Source organism: Megalopta genalis, chromosome 3 (assembly GCF_051020955.1).
Source record: "Megalopta genalis isolate 19385.01 chromosome 3, iyMegGena1_principal, whole genome shotgun sequence".
Classification (NCBI taxonomy): Eukaryota; Metazoa; Arthropoda; class Insecta; order Hymenoptera; family Halictidae; genus Megalopta; species Megalopta genalis.
The window spans coordinates 12,014,300-12,033,398 of record NC_135015.1 but is presented as its reverse complement, the minus strand read 5'-3'; the positions used below and the strand labels follow the sequence as shown (position 1 = coordinate 12,033,398).

At 37.3% G+C, this 19,099-nt stretch overlaps 1 protein-coding gene and 1 long non-coding RNA gene across 5 annotated transcripts in view; one reads left to right on the top strand and one right to left on the bottom strand.

Moving 5' to 3' along the window:
- LOC117229658 (uncharacterized) overlaps positions 1–19,099 on the bottom strand; it is a 233,565-nt gene that overhangs the window by 184,514 nt on the left and 29,952 nt on the right. The gene's annotated exons all lie outside the window — the stretch shown is intronic.
- The window catches only part of LOC117229651 (lachesin), a 314,228-nt gene that overhangs the window by 281,045 nt on the left and 14,084 nt on the right, over positions 1–19,099 (top strand). For all 4 annotated transcript variants that reach the window (XR_004492603.2, XM_033486268.2, XM_033486270.2 and 1 more), the window contains 2 exons: positions 5,836–5,955; positions 7,326–7,496. Coding sequence is in view for 3 of the 4 variants with exons in the window: in XM_033486268.2 (XP_033342159.1) it covers positions 5,836–5,955; positions 7,326–7,496 (291 nt within the window). In the remaining variant the exon portion in view is untranslated. The remainder of the gene's footprint in view (positions 1–5,835; positions 5,956–7,325; positions 7,497–19,099) is intronic.

The following is a 19,099-nucleotide window of genomic DNA, read 5'->3' as shown; positions in this document are numbered from 1 at the left end:
GATGCCGGTAATACAAGTTAAGAAGGATTTATTCGAGGTTATCACGAACTTCTGATATTATGGCACTAATTCTCATCATGAAGATCGGCTGCCTTTCGGCGAAGCCACGTAAAAGCGGCTTGACCAGCCGACCTGGAAACCTATTAGGGCGTCCCAATGTTTCGCCTTACAGGCTTACTTCATCGCCGCAATCGCATCAGGGGACACACCTTCACGGGATCCTAAGCTATTAGCCGGGATTTCTCTTTCCTCCAATTTAAATGATTTATTTCGCGACGGTCGCCGACCTATCTCAGACCAAATACCAACCCCGGACTTCAACATTTAAAGGTAACGCCAGCCACACGAGGTTCCGATGGTTATACTAATCACTTCCCTGGATGCCCTTTTCCCGATCAACAGAATCACGTCAGTCAATAAACTGACGTAAAGTACGATTTTGACCATCAGAGAGGGCTAGAGTTATCTCTGTGGCTGCATTGAAAACGGCAAACGGCTGCACAGCAAACATCAAAAGGCTTGAGTTTATGCTTGAATTGGCCTGTAGAATGTAGGATTAAAGTATCTATAAAAAATAATCATGAAAACAGATTCGATGGGCTCGAGAAAATAATGTAATTTGAAACACTACTAATAAGAAGAAAATTCGTGATCATAAAAATAATCTTTATAATAATCTTAAAATAACTTTTTTTAAACATCGACTTTCTTTACATAATCTTTCCCCAGCATACTGTACAATTCTTTAACTAATGTTTCGTTAAACTAAATGATGCGAGGAGACTAGTTTTTTAGTACGCTGGGTACGAATCAATTTTTTTCGAACAACTGATACAAAGAACAAACTGCAAACCAGAATTATCATTTACGTGTAGAATGTACAAAACGACTCCAGAAATATCTAACAAGTTTTAAATAGTATTGACCTTGACTGACCTTCAAACCCGAGAACATGTTCATAATTCATCACGGAATTCACTGCATACCGGACTAAACGAAAACGTATAAGTTCAAATTGGGGAAAACAAAGGTCACATTCCACTTGGAACATATGTATCTAGAAACTAGAATAACGGCCGGTTTGGAGGTTGATTGCATTCACAGATTAAAATCGGACACCCTATGTTCCCGGCCGCGTACACGTTCATTGCGAATTAATAACATGATCAATAACTATGTTGTGAAACTCTACTTGTGCGATGTATTTTACATTATCACGCGAATTGTATGGATAGCTATTCAATTAATTAACTGTACGACTACGTCATACTTATGGGCTATACTGGCTGCTGGCCGGGAACGATGAACGACGGTTGTAATACATTCGATATAATTGGGCGGTGCCATTAAAATTGATACAATCCCATTGAATCGTCGTTTACAATGGCTGGCAGTTATTAAGCATAAAGTGGATCACGTATTTGAACTTTTATGGAGTCAAAGTTCGACTTCTTTATTCTCAAAGAACGGGAACGTGATACTGAAGACTCTATCATATATTCTTTCTCATTTCGTACATAATTACAGCAGACTGTGGATTTCATGTATTTAAGATAAAAACGGAGATAAAAATATTATGATATTATTTTACATTTATATACAGAATGGGTCGGAATTTTTAGTACAATCGAGCAAAAATAAGAACCAAATTTGGTATAACACATTTTTTGTATCCAGGGCTCCGTTTTCGAGAAAATCGACTTTAAAGTCTGTTCATCTTTGTAAAGGATTCAGTTGTCATGAATTCTTCTACCGCAGCTGCCTCCGTCCGAGATAATGTTTACAAACATTGACAATGATGGAAACATTCCATTAACTAAATCCTTTAGAAAGATGAACAAAAATTTTAAAGCCAATTTTCTCGGAAACGGAGCCCCGGATAAAAAGGTGTTATACCAAATTTGTTTCTTACTTTTTTGCCTAGAATCACCCTCTGCTCGGTTGTACTAAGAATTCCGGTCCACCCTGTATACTTTCATTTAAGTTCTGCTTCGTGCAACTAAACTGGGACATATTTATTTTGCACGAGGCCGCACAGTATAATTATTATATTGCCGGTACTATTTATGGATAAGGCATTTCAGTTGATTTCGAATGATATAAAAATTTTATAGAATTCTGTTTCGATTCTTGCATTAGTACTAGAACTCTGAAGATCTGCAATTTTATGATCAATATCCTCGTTTCGTGAGAAACTCGTAAAAAAACAGATTCCCGGAATCGTTCATCAAAGCAGAAATTTCCGATGATTTAACACCCACGCGCTCTACGATGTAGTTTTACAATCACGAAGCACAGTAAACAATTGAATCCATCGGTCTTTAACCGCTTCGGCTTTAACTGCATTGCTGTACACCGCGTCCAGTAAAACTCTGAAAACCATAAGACTGCTGCGAACTTACGACGCCGCAACACGAACCGACAACATAACTTTGGTTTTAAATGGTTTAGCATAAGTTTCGTGTGCCAAAATAACACGAGGAGCAACCAGACTCGACGCGAATTACTGTAAAAGAAACGCTACCGTAACTTTAAGATTGGTTTAATTCGCGTTCAGATTATGCACAAAAATTGACAATTTGGGAAGAGAAGATACGATTATTCATTTCTGAGTACAATCTGAGCGTCAATTGCGGAGAACTTAACGTAACGCGATAAATAGGCAAAAAGAACCTAATGGAAGCAAAACACAAAACGCATGCCTTTAACGCAGTAGTCTTTAAGTGTCGTTTCCACCACGTCTTTCATTTCGTTTGTTACACTTCTGTGGAGTGTGCGATGGTTAATTTCAGTATACTTAGTGCAGAAATAATTTCCTGGCAACGCCTGCGAGCACTCGAAGTTGCATAAACAGCAAGCTGCCTCGGTCTTCGGGACACACAGTGAGCGTTTTAAAATTTCACTTACTTACCAGTTTGAAAGTCTACACAGATCACGGGCGTGTAACAAGTTTAAACAATTTCTGGGCGTGTTCAAAGCTCCCCAGCGAAACCGAGCGCTAGCTGAGAGAATTATTTAATACGTCACCGGCGCAATTAAAAGTTTTTCGATGTTGTTACAGACGTATGGGACTCGTAAATCAATCTTTATATCTCCGCACTCGTATCCTATTGGTTCCGAGCGCGTGTATTCATTTAGCGTGGCCCGATCGTGACTGCGTCGTTTCGGTTCGATGTTTAGATTAATGAGCCGAGCGTAATCCGGCCCTGTAATTGGCCGGGCGAAACTGCGACGACACCGAAAACACGGGTAAAGATGTATGCGGAATAATAAATTCGCGTTCGACCGGATTCGTTTTCGAAACGCTCAGCAGAAATTCTCAGAACGCGATTTCCTTAACGCGTCGACATTCTGATTTCGTGATTTAGGACTGGGCTGCATTTTTTTCGCATTTATTGCAAAAATTGACAAAAAGAAACGTAAAATAGTGAAAACATTGAAAGAACTTCAGAATATTCTTACGTTATTTTCAATTGATTAAAACTGTCAGAAGGAACGAATAGATTTTTATCTGACTCTTGTTTTATACATTTTTATTTTACATGAAGGTCCGCAGACTATTTATATAACGCCATGTTTGCTCTCATTAACACTTTCCGATTTTCAGATCTCTTATAAAACAATCTGCATACAGCGCGTAACGTTGATACTCAGCACCTTTTGAGTTTTCTTAAATTAGACCAAATAATTTGGATTTCTTAGGTTGTTAAAGGGACTAGTTTACTAAACAGTCTCTACAAAAATTTTATCAAAAATGGATAATTGGAATGACAAAAAAAAATAAAAGACTGACGCAGCTCGCAACAACGTGAACCGATTTCGATTCAATTTTCAGCATGCACGAGTTACTTCTTTTGAAACTTTTGAAAGTTTTTCATTCCAACCAATTGCAATATTTTCAAATATTTTTTTTTACATACACTGTAGTAAACCATTTAGTCCATTAGTAAATATATCATTGTATCTTAAAGTGTCTGAACGTCATCGTTACTCTCTCTCTGGACAAATTAGCTGATGCTTTTGATCGACATCGAATACGAATTTCCACCAAAAAATGACTAGATAGACTTCAAATAAAAAGGGTACAAAAATGTATTAACCCAATTCGGTTCTGTTGTGGTCATATAATGGACCTTTCGTGCAGCTATTTTCTAGTAACACAAATTATAGCGACTTTGTGATTCGGACAAAACGCTTCGTACCTAATTCTAGAACGCACTGTGATCGAGGCGTACGCGTACGCGTGCCCCGAATTAGCAGAAATAGGTTAATTCCTGGCGGACCGATTTGAAAACGTGAAATCATTAAATAAGCCGTTTGAACGCACAATAAGCTTTTCGTATTGATTCCGCCGCGAAATGCAGAGACAAACGCATTTCCGGTCAAAAGAACTGGCCATCGAGGGTTGCTGTTAAAACGTAAGCAGCTCACGGAAAGCTGCTTACGATCTTCGGGACGAAGAACGTGCTTACGCCGGGGGGTTGGCTTGCCTCGAATGGGGTTCGTTTTAAATGACAGACTGTCAGGCGTGTCATCATTTCATTATCATGATTTACGCGGCTCCGCAACCGGCTAATGGGTTCCACAAAGGCAGGAAATCATGAGATCCCTCGTAAGGTGATTGCAACTCGCGATGCTACCATTGCTACGTACACCGGCGCGAGATCTCTGTTATTTTTACTGTTCCACGGCAAAGCACTTCCCCTCCCGGCACATAGTGTGCCATTACAACCGGGAACAAATCTTGTTCCTCAAACAATCTCAACCCGGCAAAACGAGAATCTCTTGTCATGCGACGCTTTCGAACTTAAAGCGACACCGTCGAACGCGACGAACGCTTCTCCCTCGATTCAGGATAGCGAAGCCGGTTTCTGTGGGCTGACTAATTGCTGTTTTTCGCTTTGCTTTGTTTTCGGCATAATTAACTCTATATTCATCGGATAAGATATATCCGATCTTTTCATTATTTTATTTTGTCTATTTTTGAATAATGCAATAAAAAAATGCACTGATACTGGTCTATTATTTACATTTGTTCACTGTTGTAAAAATCGCTTCTATTCTCTTTTACTACCATTTAAGATTTTCATAAAAAAGAACATACGCGACAATAATTACTTTTTTGCTATTTTCCTCTTCTATCAAGATACGAAGCTCACTTGACAAAGTATGCATTGCTCGCAATCGCTCGCATCGTTTAATCGTCTATATGCTTGCATTGATTGCAATCGACGATAATTTGAACAGTTCTCAGATTAAACAACAACTACAGAATATCTCGATAAATCTTGATCATCTTTTATTCCGCATTTAATAGACTTTCGAATGGCATGATTAAATATTGCATGTTATCGTGAAAAAAAAACTCGAGACGACCATCATATCTTGATGAAAAAGAAGAATAGCAAGAAATTAATTACTGCCGCTATATGCTCCTCTTTACAACGAATGATCTTCTTATAAAACATCTAGTTTGCAAGAAAAATGAAGGCGAAAGAGTTAAATGACTCGCGTCGTATAACGCAGTCATAACGCGCGAAGTCTGCAGTCTGTTAATAATAGTGCAGTTCTAACCTGGCCAACGTTATTCCGCGGATGACATAGTCAACAGAAAATTGCAGTGTACAATGTAGTGGCAATCAATTAACCGATTTCCTAGATGTTATTTCCAGCGTGTGTAATTTGCGCGAATTGACTTTAACGGAATATGTCAGTCCGGCACGTGCCATTGGTCGCTATTACTGCCAATGACAAATCGCGGTCTAGCCGATAATTATTACGTACACGTATACTTTATGTTTGGCTATTGATTAATGGTATCACGATAAATTACAGTTCACCCGATGGTTCAAGTACCGAACCAGCTAGTTGGCGCACCAACTGGAACCAACGTTACGCTGGTCTGCCTCGTGGAAGCTTCCCCGAAGGCCATTAATTATTGGACACGCGAATCAGGTAAGATTTAATTAACTATTCCCGTATCCGTTTATTTTATAGCCGTCCGTGCGGTCGGGCAAAAAATGCGAACGTTTAAAAACTCGTTTACGTTGATCGGTTGTTTCGGTGACCGGTCGCGGTCGCGTCGTCGCCCCGAGTCCGAAACTGAAGTTCGACGGATCAATATGTTCACCGATGAACACGCGCGATGAACGGCCGCCGTTCAGCTTTTTCATTTCTTGATAAATACAATATTTGATATAGCATGCGGCCCGTTCACACACAGCGATAAGTCACGCGCGCAGAAAATTATATTCGATACTGCGCCGAATATTTCATCGATTGTCGAATTCATTTATTCCAAACGCTTTTATGTATATTTTTTTTCAGTACACAAATTAAATATTAAACTTTTATATTTCGAGCCAGCGCTGCGACGTGTTTCCCCGGGATTACGTAGACGGTTTCAAATATTTCGCAAAATGAAAATGGGCACTTCAATCCTAAACGAAGCTTTCTCTGCGTACGCGCTGGCTGATATTTAATATTTCTTTTGTTCGTTGAGTGAGATCATTCGTGTATTTTGTGATAGATTCGTTCCAGTGCTATTGTTATTTATGAAATTGAAGATGAGTGTCGTGTTACACGACTCACAAATTGGGACAGATTGTTCCGGGCATTAGAAGCACGCTCTAGAAACAATATCGTAAAGCGAAGTTCCGAAAGAGCAGGGCAATATACTAAAAAGCATACGTGCTCGCGTTACGTACGCATTTTATGCTTTTATTAGGAAATGCTCCAAACGCGTCATTTCCATGTTCTATTTGGAATTAAAAAGCCTCGGTGTCCCTTTTAATATGTCAAATTGCTGTTCTGCGAAATTGTTGTCAGCAGCAATATTAACGACTGCACGACGAATTCGGACTATTACCCTAAATAATCGACGTCGCTCAATACAAAAATCGTGGAGGGAATACAATTTCATTTTGTAAGAAAAATTACGTACATGTAATCAAATATTCTATAATCATTCAAATCTTGACTCATCAATCTTTTTGAACAAATTGATCCATATTTTTGAACCTAGTTTTTTGAAAACAACGATAATCGCTTAGGAAATTAACTTGATGTAAATAACTGATTGTTTGAAGGAAAACTCTAGTAGAAATAAATAATTATTTAAAGAAAGAATTCAGTACAAATAACTGATTATTTGAAGGAAGAACCTGGTATAAGAAACTAATAGAAATAAGTAACGGTTTAATGAAAGAATCTAGTACAAATAAATTAAATGATTCGAAAGAAATTAAATAATATTCGTGTCTCGTAAGTTCTGATCGAAATCGCCACGAGTCCAACTGAAAACGTTCTCGCAATTGTGCTTGCAGGCGAGATGATAATTAGCAACAACAAATATCAGATGACCGAGACGAAGACGTCGGTGTACAGCGTTCAGATGCGACTGGTGATCATGAATCTGCAGAAACAGGATCTCGGTGGTTACAAATGCAACTCGAAGAACTCGATCGGCGGTGCCGAGGGCAACATTCGACTTTACGGTGAGTTTTTCCCGGTAATGGGTTGATAAAACTCGAGGTGCATCGTAAAATTTCGTCAAAGCCCGAGAGCGTTCGGACGCTTCATCGGTGTACTTAGGATCATTATCGATGATTGGTTTCGTTAGAAATAAGAGCATTTGACCATGCGAAAACAATACGCCTCGTTTCGCTTGTCCTGTATTTTTTCTACTCTAGAATCTTTTACAGTAACTCTTTGCTTTTAAAAAACATCCTCTTAAACGGATGACGACAACAGAGAATTTTCGATTATATTCTGAAGTATGTTCCCGTTTGATGGAAATAAATATTTTCTCTGCAATAATTATACAATGTTTTCTGGAGACAGATAAAATATGTATTTTTAAAATATTGCAAATCTTCCCCCTACATTTACTGTTGTTTTGTATTGCACCCAATATATTCTGTATTGCCTAATAATAATAAAAATTATTGTCTAATAATAACAAATGGAAAAGGAATTCGTTGGAACGTAAGGAATAATTCTATTAATAATATGAAAATTAAAAACCTAAAGTGTCGAGGTACTATTTGTTAAAACTTCTGAATCTTATTCATTAGATTGTCAGTGAAATATAAAGACATGCTATGGACGACGTAAAATATTTTCGGCGAACACAGAAGTTTCTTTACACACGAATTACGTGGACCTTGTAAAATTCACCCCTGTAAAATTCACAGCATACCGAACCGCACGCAATAAAGTAGATCGAACGACATAGTTATTCGGAACATATAATGGTCGTTCACCTAATGACAATGGCAATTAGCATTGATTATTAATTTGAGCGTAATAGCCGGTGTATCGGGCTGCAATTGCCCAAGCAGCTTATTTTTGCAATACTGATGATTATCGTCTGGTCTAGTTTAATTTTCCGTGCAAATTCGAATTTGTGCCCCTATAACTCACGAGAGCGAAACAGTTGTGTTCGTTTTGCTGCCGAACAAAGATGTTTCATGTATGGCCCATTATTCTCAAACAGTAAATTCTTATTAAATGCAAAAGTCGTAAATCCCTGCGAAAATAATTCGTTAATCTCCCGAATAACAGGAAGTTGCAATTTTATAAAGATAAGTATTATAAATATGGGTCGGACTACATAAAACACTCTTTCTCATAATTTTAGAATGCGATAGCGTGTTGAAAGTATAATAATGAGACATAAATATATAATAATATAAAAATATATCATATTTGCAAAATTACACTGCGTGAGCACGCAGTGTAATTTAGTATAATTACAGAAAAAAGTAGCCATTGTTTCCTTGGCCAGTCAAAAGAAACTTCTAAATCACTGACATCAAATTACTTCACGTAAGCATAGCCATTACTGTGATTAAAATATCTTTGTTTGCGGTCGGAAGTAGACGTATAAATACGCCCTAGTTATCACAGTGTAATTTAAAAAGCAAATACGTACTCGCCCCGTTACATATTATAAACAGACCGGTGAGATTAACATGCGTCCACTTTTAATTAACCTTAATTTATGGACAAGTTCTCAAGTATTTGACAAAATTATCAAACAATCGTAAATTTGCCCAATGCAAATTATTCATCACTTGCGCACGAATTAGATAACTATACAAACTTTCGCTACAAACTTTAAGAAACATCCATCCAAGCCTCTTCAAAATTTAAGAAGTCGCTATAATTGAAAACGCCTCTATTCTTTCGTTATGCCTGCCTCGCATTACTCGAGACATTCATCAAAATATTTATTTATTTATTTATTTATTTACGAGTACAGTTATTATAAACTTGTGTGAATTATCTAAATTGTAATCACCTTACTCTATGAAGTATCAAGTTGACAAGAATGAACAACTCTGACATGTTTTGCTGTTCGATTGAACTCGTAAGAAAATGATAAATTTTTTGAAAACTATATATGGAGTGTCAAGTTAACAAGGATGAGCATTTACGAATACCAAAGCTATCGAATCCCGTATGAGACAACTGTTAGGCAATTATTATGCGATAAATTTAAATCCAATTTAATACCACGCAAACTTATGGACCGATCTATTTGGAACGTACATACTAACGCACAATACAAGTAACGTATTATACTCGTATCTCCGAAATACTTCACGACCTTGTTAATAAATCCAAAAGTTTTAAAAGCTGCGTAACACGTATGTGATTCTCAAGAAAAAAGATTCGTTGGGAAATACACTCCGAGATCGCGTACATTCTCCCATCTGCACAATATTAACCCTAACGAAGAAACCCAATATATAGATATGCTACGGAGCCGCATACTGCACGGAGCATGGTGCATCCCATTCAAAGAATTTAATACCCTCCGCAGCGTCGCGTCGCGTCGACGGGTCTCGCGAAAATTTTTACTGTTCGCGAACAAACGCGAGGAGACAATTTATATTTCCGCGTGTACACATTTCGCAACATCCGTCTGCTTCTGCAAATATCGAGAGAGTCTCGCGAACGGGCAAATTAAGTGGATTAACGTGAATAATTATCGAGAACGTTAACTTTCACGGTAGAAACGGCGACGAACGGAACGCCGCGGCGTGGCGCGGCGCGGCAAATTAATTAACCGCTTACTTTTATGTCCACGAGAAAGGAACGTCCAAGTGAAAAACCCGGCGCCAGTTCCACTTTGAAATATCTGCTCGCGAATAATGTTTGTTCTGAGCATTTGACGGCATAAATTTTCGTGAGAAAGTTACCCTGGAAAATCGCACCGTCGCGTACAACTTTGAAATGATCGAATTTATCGCGGCCTCGCGTTCCTCGCGCAAGCGCTCTTGTTTTATATTACGAACTTCATAATGCAAATCCTCGGGGACAAAATTATGAAGCGAAATAGCGGCCTTAAGGTAATCGCACTTATTGTTCGCGGGCTCTCCCACGCGGTGTGCATCGTTTTCGAGCACTCCGGATCATCCTGCTCGAGGAACTTTCAAATAAACGGCGCCAATTGGTATGTGCGCCGGGGCTACTGACACTAACGCTTTTATGATTCTGCGAACACTTCGATCGTGAGAAAAATGATTCCATCGTTGATTTTTTAACACGCTGAGCGCCGAAAATCAACTACAGGATCGGCCATCTGTTAGTTTACTTTCAAGCATAATTAACTTTATGTTTATCGAAGAAAACATTTATATTATTTAAATTAAACTAATTATCTATTTGTGAAAATTATGTATTCAGAAAGTGTTAAGAAAATACTGAACGAATGAAGGTCAATATTTAGTAAAATAAATCGTACTAGATAAGATATCGAATTCGATTCAACTTCGAATTCGCTATGAAAAATTTACAGTGGTCGACAAAGGCTTTTAAAACGTAAAAACGTTTTTAAAACTGGGCTAAACGACTCGAATTTTTATTTAGATGACCGATTTAAAAAATGTCGTTGAAAAATTTTAAGAACTGCAAATTTCTCTTTCAATTTGTGGTCGAAAATGTCAAAAACCGTGGCTTTTGCGATCTTTAATTTATTGTAACTCATAACAACGACAACTAAAGGCATACTTCAAGTTTTTGTCACAAGCTCAGATAAAAGAGTTAAAAGACGGTAGTATCTTATTATTTTTTGTCGTTCCAAGAATTATAGTAATTACAGTAATTGTATAGTAAACTGAACATTTAAAATAATTTCAAGTCATTTAAGTCCAGTTCTAATTGCGTTTTAAGAGATGTACGAACACTTTTATGGGTCACTGTGAATCGGCGATCACAAAAGTGAACGTTACGAAACGAAAATCCGCGGATAATCGTTTCGATAGATAATTGAAAGTGCGCGAGCCACGTCGAGGCACAGCGTAGGTTCCTTAATCAATCGATAAAAAGAATGCGGTCGGCAAGAAGTGATTGGAGAAGGGTCGAGAAAAAGGGGATCGAGGCCTGGGATTTCCTCGTGGATGGCACGCGGGGTATTAACTGCCGATAGATCCCGTGGAAGACGTAACAAGTGGAGCAAATCGAGCTTAAGTATTTACGAGGAAATCACCGTAACGCGCAGTCCATTATCAGGGCGCGAACGCCGTACGGCCGGGTCCGCGCTTAATGACGGAAATTTTATCGCGTAAGCCGTGTAAACTAACAGACCCACCGCGTGTATTAGCGGCGGAGAGGGCTGTGTGTGCGAGGGGTTGTCCCGGCGCGAGCGGCGTGCTCGAACTTCTCGTCGAAGTCACGCGATCAGATAAGCCCGGGGGATTAACCCTTAAACCGATGGTATAAACGAAGCGTGAAGGGAGCCCCGAGAAGAGAAAAGAGCGCCCAGGAATCCAACGGGTGTCCTGCTCGACCGGTGACCCGGACCACTGGATTTAACGGGTCGGGGAACTAAGCAGACCGACCAACTTTGACGATTTCATTGCGCGATGTCCGATAATTCGATAAATCGCTGTGGCTCGATATGACCCCCTTGTCTTAATGAACTGAAATTTTTTGAAGATTTGGAGAAGAGAGACAGGGTACTGCACGTCAAATTTTGAATGTCGGTCGTTATTGGTCTTCGGGATCATTAACCCTTTGCACTCGAGTGGTGCACTCTGAGGCACCACTAAAATTGTTACATCACGTTCCAAGATAACTTTTATATTATCAAAGTTTAGTTGTAAAAAATTGTTAAAAGTCTAACTGTTGGATGAGTCACAAGACTCAATTTCATATGCACAAAATGCACTTTGTCACATAAAATGAAAATATCATAAGTCGGAAAGATTAATTTAGATTAAATTATTTAGGTTGAAATGACTTCGAGTGCAAAGGGTTAATAAAAAGATAATAGGGAAACGGAGCAAACATTTGTATTTAGAATTTCTGTTGACAAGAATATTTTATGAATAATATCTCATCGATTTATGAAATAGAACATTCGAACATTAACACAAATCTCTATACCAATTTTACGTACAAGAATTTTGGACATAGTTTTCATTTTGCAATGATAATGTGTTAAATAACAACCTCAAATGCTTGTCACTTCTCGTTCATCGTTCCGTCATTCAATACATCGACTCTCACTTCGTTCACATCATCCGATTATTCCATTACGCGAATCATTATACCATTATACCATCCGCCATTATACCGTCTTAGTAAAAATAAGTCTACCACCCTTGCTTCTATTCAATTTTATTTATAGTCGCATACTCAAAAAAAAACTTGACAAATAGAAATAATTCATAGTCACACACTTTAATTAATAAAAATAATCTGACGCTCATAGAGTTTCTCACCTCTTTCTCTCAAAATTCATTACAATATCATATCTAGACTAGGATTTTACGCATTTATAATAACAATAAGTAGGTGAAATTTCAAACAATGAAGATAATTAAAAGAATTTATGAACATCTACGTATTATTTTCAACTCGATGCAGTTATTAAAAAGAGAATGAAATTTCCATTTGACTTGTGTTTGTTGCAATTGACGTAGATCATTTTTATTTCGCACAAAGATACGCAGACTAATATAATGTCCTATGTATATGTTACCGTGAATGACCGAAATCTGGAGAATGTCGACTTTCACCGGTGAATGTCAACATTCACATAGTCGCTTGGTGTATGTCCGAAATATTTGCTAAATACCTTTATTTCTGACTTACACCGGTAAATGTTGACATTCACCATGCACTAATGGTGAATGTTGAACATGTTGGAGATTTATATTTTCTTCTCCGTAATTCAGTCGCTATAAAACGCCACAAGGGTGACGTAACTTTTTCGCCTCTCTTTCTGAAAGGAATGACCAAGAATTTAAAATACACGGTACATTCTACATGAGAAAAGAAAATAATAGTAATAAAAAAATTACTTACTTATATGATTCAAATCTTATTTATTGCAACAACTTAAACTATTATGACACTTTGAATTGCACAAGAGTCCCTTGCTTTTACAACTGCATTTATTTGTGGAACATTTCCTTTTGCAATGACAGGTTTTGGACCTCCACCAGAGCATATCTGTGATTGTCGACACACACCGGAGAGGGTCCGAATGTACAACAATGTAATGAAATATTCGATCTTTCACCGACGTATTTGGTATCTGTTGACATTCACCGGTGAAAGTCGACATTCTCCAATTTCGGTCATTCACGGTAACATATATATAGATTGAAACTTGTAAGAACATCTATGCATCCCATAAAAGTTTGTCCCATCTTATCAGTAACTTTCGTACAAAAGAAGAATATTAACTTAGTTTTATTTAAGAGTTTTAAGAAAAGCGATATTTCGGAACTTTTATTTTGACTACTGTCAGAGTTTAATACAAAATATTATCGTCATTGAAAAGGTTGGTTTTAGAGAGTATTTCGGGATATTTTCGCTCGAAACTACTTATCAGTTGCAGAGTTATTATTGGCCTGTCAAGAATAGACAGCGACCATTCCTGCTGGGTGCCGATTCATCTAAAATTAAAAATTTATCAAAATTTGTGAAACTGTAGAGGCGAAGGCAAAGCTGAATTTCAGATGAATCAGTATCTGCCAATGGTGTCCATATTTTTGACCCGTTCCAAAAAGCACGAAAATATTTTAATAAAGCTTACGAGAAGCTTATGAGATCGAAAACGTGAACATCCTCTTGCAGAAGGGAGCACGATTTATACTAATTTGGAAAGTCTGAAATTGTTTTTATGCCAGAAATATAGCGACAGTGCAAGTAATAACGTAGCATGAATGTCGCGGATTCATTATTATTTATTGAATTTATACCTAACAAACGATACGACATGGCAATCAAACGATAAAATACAGTTTAATGACTGTGTTTCACGTTGGGATTAAAAGAGACTTGTTTTCTAAAAACGGAGTTTTCTTTAATCAAAGCTTATGGTAGGGTTTGCTGGATATGTTCGTACTCATCGTAAAATGTTAAGAATAATTGAAGAGATGTGATATATCCGTTTTTATGTTTTCTTTTCATAAAGAAGTTAAGTTTAGCTTGGTAATGTCTGTTGCTAGAACTGTTACGGTTAAATCAATTCGTATAAAGTTTTGAAGGTGTTGCGTACTTCATCGATATTTTTAATGCTATTTTCCCTGACAGTTTTTGCTGTAGCTTATAATCAATGATTTCTGCTGAGCTTGCAACACGTTTTATAGAACTTTCGCGATGCAAACTGTTCGAATGTTCATCACGAATCCCATTAACGTCATCGGCGTCGCTGCTTTTCCCGTTAAATACATGTACCAAAGCACTCGCGCGCTAGCAGTCACATAAACGCAGAGTTTTATCCACTAAATTATCGAACTACGCTTTTCTTAATAGCTTATAAAGCGATTTCGTTTATATTCTGATAACTAGTTCGTAAGTTCAAGCTATTATTATTCTAAGGATAGAAAGAAATCAGTACAATCTATTTTATTTATTATTAATAGGATGCGATTTTTTCATGCATTTATAATAAAAATTAACAGATGAAATACGAATTTGTGAAATCGTTAAATAAATAGAAAAATATCGTTGCACCATGTTTAACTTATTAAAATTATTAAGTAACAGAACACATATTCCTCTAATTTCGATTTTTCACTACTGTCTATTTTACATAAAAATCCGCAGTCTGATTATTACAACAATAACAACAAATGAAATTTTCGGATTTCTGAACTTTATTAAAGTATACGGTAAGATCGTAAGTAAAGTTCGCACTTCGAAACAGTTCGAGCTCTCAAATAGTTTGAACTTTGAAATAGTTCGTGTTCTAAAATAGTTTGAACTTTGAAACGAAAGGAACTTTGAAACAGTTCAAACTAATGAAACAGTACGATCTTCGACTTCTACTAAGCGGTTATAGTTTCCAAAATTGTTCTCACATAAGTATCCTTCTACAATGTTTCTAATGCCAATACCTATGAAATAAGAAATAAATTCGATCATTTGGCAATGATAGATTTATTGTTAGGGTAAGAAGGTATTTTTCGAGATAAAAAGATCAGATCTCTCCTTATTTGTCAAGATAGTCAGGATTACTATAAATGGGCGAAAAATGCTGGCGATCCGTCGCATGAATTGATAGAGGCAAGATTTCAGAAAAATGCTTCTGTAAAATCACGTTTGTCGACGCTCGTGTTCCTTTTTCTCAATAACCGTTCGATCGTTCAAGATAAAACATTGTGTTCTTTTACTACTAATGCTAACTCGCATTTCAATCAAAGATTTTTTTTAAATTTTGTTCAAGTCGAGTTGATAGCATTTAACATAGTACTAGGTGTTTCGAACTTTAAAGTGTCGATGACTGTAGTAGATAAGAAAAAAAAGGTTCAGTCTCACTAAAAAAGAAATACTATAAATTACGCTTCTTACTATAAAAATTATTAATATTTACTATACATTTGATAACATGAAAAAGTTTCAGTCAAACAATGGTTTAACATTCGAACGACTTTTCAGAGACGTTACTTTTTCTACATACGTTAATGGAGCATGAAAAAATTGTAATCTCAGAAACCAACTCAAACGTATCCAAAAATAATGGAAATTAAAGATTTTTAATAAATCCACCAGTTCGATTAGCTTGAAATTTTTATGCACAATAGATACGTGACGCAACATTATTCTTTTAATTTTTTTTAATAATGCTCAATCAAAGGGTTGTTCGCGAAAACCAGCCCTGAAAAATAAATGATCTTTCACAAGCCTCAATAACAGATTTAAAATTCTGAAAAAAATATCTTAAATGAAGTTAGTTTGCAGTTCCATTTCCGCTTTTATTTTAGCTAAATATTCCTAACTAATAACTGAGAAAATAAAGGGCAACGTTAGTACTTCACGTCAACTTTAAACGAAAGGGTAGAGGTCCGAAATCTTGCAGAATTGTATCGTAGTCAAATAACATTGTTTCACGCGCGCAAAAAAAATTAAGAATGCCGCGGAAGCCGATTCCTCACGCTTATCTTGCTTTCAAACGCACCTTGTAGACGGTGCGAGGGTGGCGCGTGTTAAACGAGAAAAGTGGTTAAATGAGAAAAGAGGGACGCGCCGGTGTAACACGTACGTAGGTGGGAACGGCGGTGGCGAGATGCTGGCATGTCACGTCAAGGTCTAAAAGTCGGCGAAACAATATCGCAGCCATCGGGCCATCCTACCGCGCGCTACATCTTTCTTCCCTTTTCTCTTGCTGCCGGCTGGTCTTGCCGCTTCTTCTGTTCCGTATTAGTTATCGTTTATCAGGCCAGCCAGACAAAACGCGCCGCCGGGAATTGGGTGAGCCATCTGTTGCCAGACATGATCGATAAAAGTCCGCCAAGTGCTATCAGTGCTAAACTGCTATTTCGACGAGCTGCCGCACGTTTCACTCCCCCCCCCCTCTCCGCCCCGTGCCCCGTTCTCGCCCCGATTCCCGTGTCTCTCCCTTAGCCGGCAACCACCCCTCGCCCACCCCCGATGCTCGTCGTTTGACGAGCGTTCACCACCTTCTGCGATTTCTTTTCCCTTCGCGCAGTTCTCTCGTCCTCGCACACCCGTTCTTCCGCAACATCTGCCCTGAAACCGGCACCGATCACGGAACTGTACACGCAATAAATCGAATCCGTCCTACAAATTGCTCGTTACTGCTGATTACGTTTTTATGGATACACGCAGCCGGAGAATTTTCGACGCGAATCTTGTCCGGATTAGATTTTTTCATTCTCCAAACCCTTCTCCTCTCATTTATCCTGTTCTGATGTTCTAGCGGCTCGCTTTATTGGAAATAAAAATAATGCTATTCCTTTATGAAAAATGCTCTCCTTTTTCTGCAAATGTTCAGTGTCCGAATCTATTTTGTTTTCCGAATTCTTTATGGTGTTTTGCATATATTAGTACTGTTCCTATCAGTTCGACACAGTGTTCCTGCAGATCGACACTTTGACGGCTTCTTTGAGGTTCTTTGCGCCAAGAACCTCAAAGATTTCATAAAATTAAAGTATTTTATTGAATTGAATTAAAAACGAAAAATTAAAAAGATAAAACTTTTTCGACATGCGTACCTCTTGCGAATCTTAATAAAATTAAAAAATTATAATGGATTAGCGTAAAAGTTAATTTTTAAACATCAAATTTTTCATGATTCTGTCACCCACAGATGGGTGACATGGTAGTCAAGGTGTTAACAGTGTAATTTCGCCACTAATTACGACGCCTTGACATAAACTTGCCATATTTAAAATATTATAATATCATAGAAAAAAGTCGTACGACAATGAAACTGAACTCATTTTAAAGCTTGAATCTTCTACTTTCGCAGTGTATAGCTGATTTCTTTCTGAATGGTCTCTAGTTTCAATAAAAAGTTTGTTTCGTGACTGAATGTACCATAGATTCAAAAATTAAAGTTTCTCCTTTACATTGGTCCCTGAAAAATTGAAGTACAATTTTGTTCATTATTTTATATAAAAAAATGAGGAGTAGGTTTGATCCAGTAAAGTCCTCCTGGTGTAACTTCATTCGAAGTTTAATAAAACAACCAAAAGAAAAATCGTATATCAAATTTTAGGTTTGTAAAGAGGAAACTTTAATCGTCGTATCTATGGCAGATTCAATCGTGAAAAAAATGTTCCAATGTTTTTAGAGACGTTTCAATTTGCAGTATTTTTGCGGAAAAAAACAGGTCTTCGGTTTACCACTCGTTACATAGTGCAAAATTGTTTTAGAAAAAAATGGATCACGAAATGTGATTAAAAAATGTTTCGGGAGTACGCAGTTGCGCGTATCAAAAATTTTCAGAAATCCGGATTCCCAATGTGCACGGAATGATTCCACAGAAAGAAAAGAAGAAGCGAGCTTGTTTGCTCTTGTATTTTTGTAATTTCGGTGAATTACGTCGCGGAAGTAGTAATTCGAGAGAACAATATCGACAGAGCACGCCGGGAGGAACGAAACCTCCCATTTCGCCTTTTCCAATTTCTGGAGTGTCAATTTTGCAACACATGGCCCTTCCGTTATCACGATGGAAGATTACACTTCCTCTCGCTTTTTTTCCTCCTTTCCTTCCCTTTCTTTTTTTTACTGAGACATCGGACAATTTCTGCAGATAGCTTGATCAAATTGTTCAGTTATTCGATATAGATCCGAAAAAAAATTATTTCCTTGGATGAATTTCTTATTTTCGATTCTTATAAATTACTAGAACGTAAAATTTATAATACTTATATAAATGTTTCTCGATGTATAATGATTACAGTAATCTTTGCACTACGTGCATACATTTTTCATAAATGTTTATTCTAACGAGAAAATAATACATATTTCTCCGAAATATATGATTTCACCAACACACGACGATATCGCGTTATTTAAACATTCATTCCGTGCGAACAATTGAAATTTGTTCGGGACTTTCAATTTTATATTTTCCAAAACAATTTTGAATTAAACCCCTGTATATGTAATTAAATCTCCAGCACTGTAGAACAATACCGGCAAATAAACTACGATAACTGAAACGCGAAATGAATACCAGGAACATGTTAACTTGACAAATTCCAAAAAATTCGATTAATGAGAAACGATATAACATTGTACAGAATTTTTCTCGGACTAATCAGTGATGAAAGTTTCCTCCATATTTGCTTATCAAATGTAATTTCTGGCTGGTGTCCGAATCACG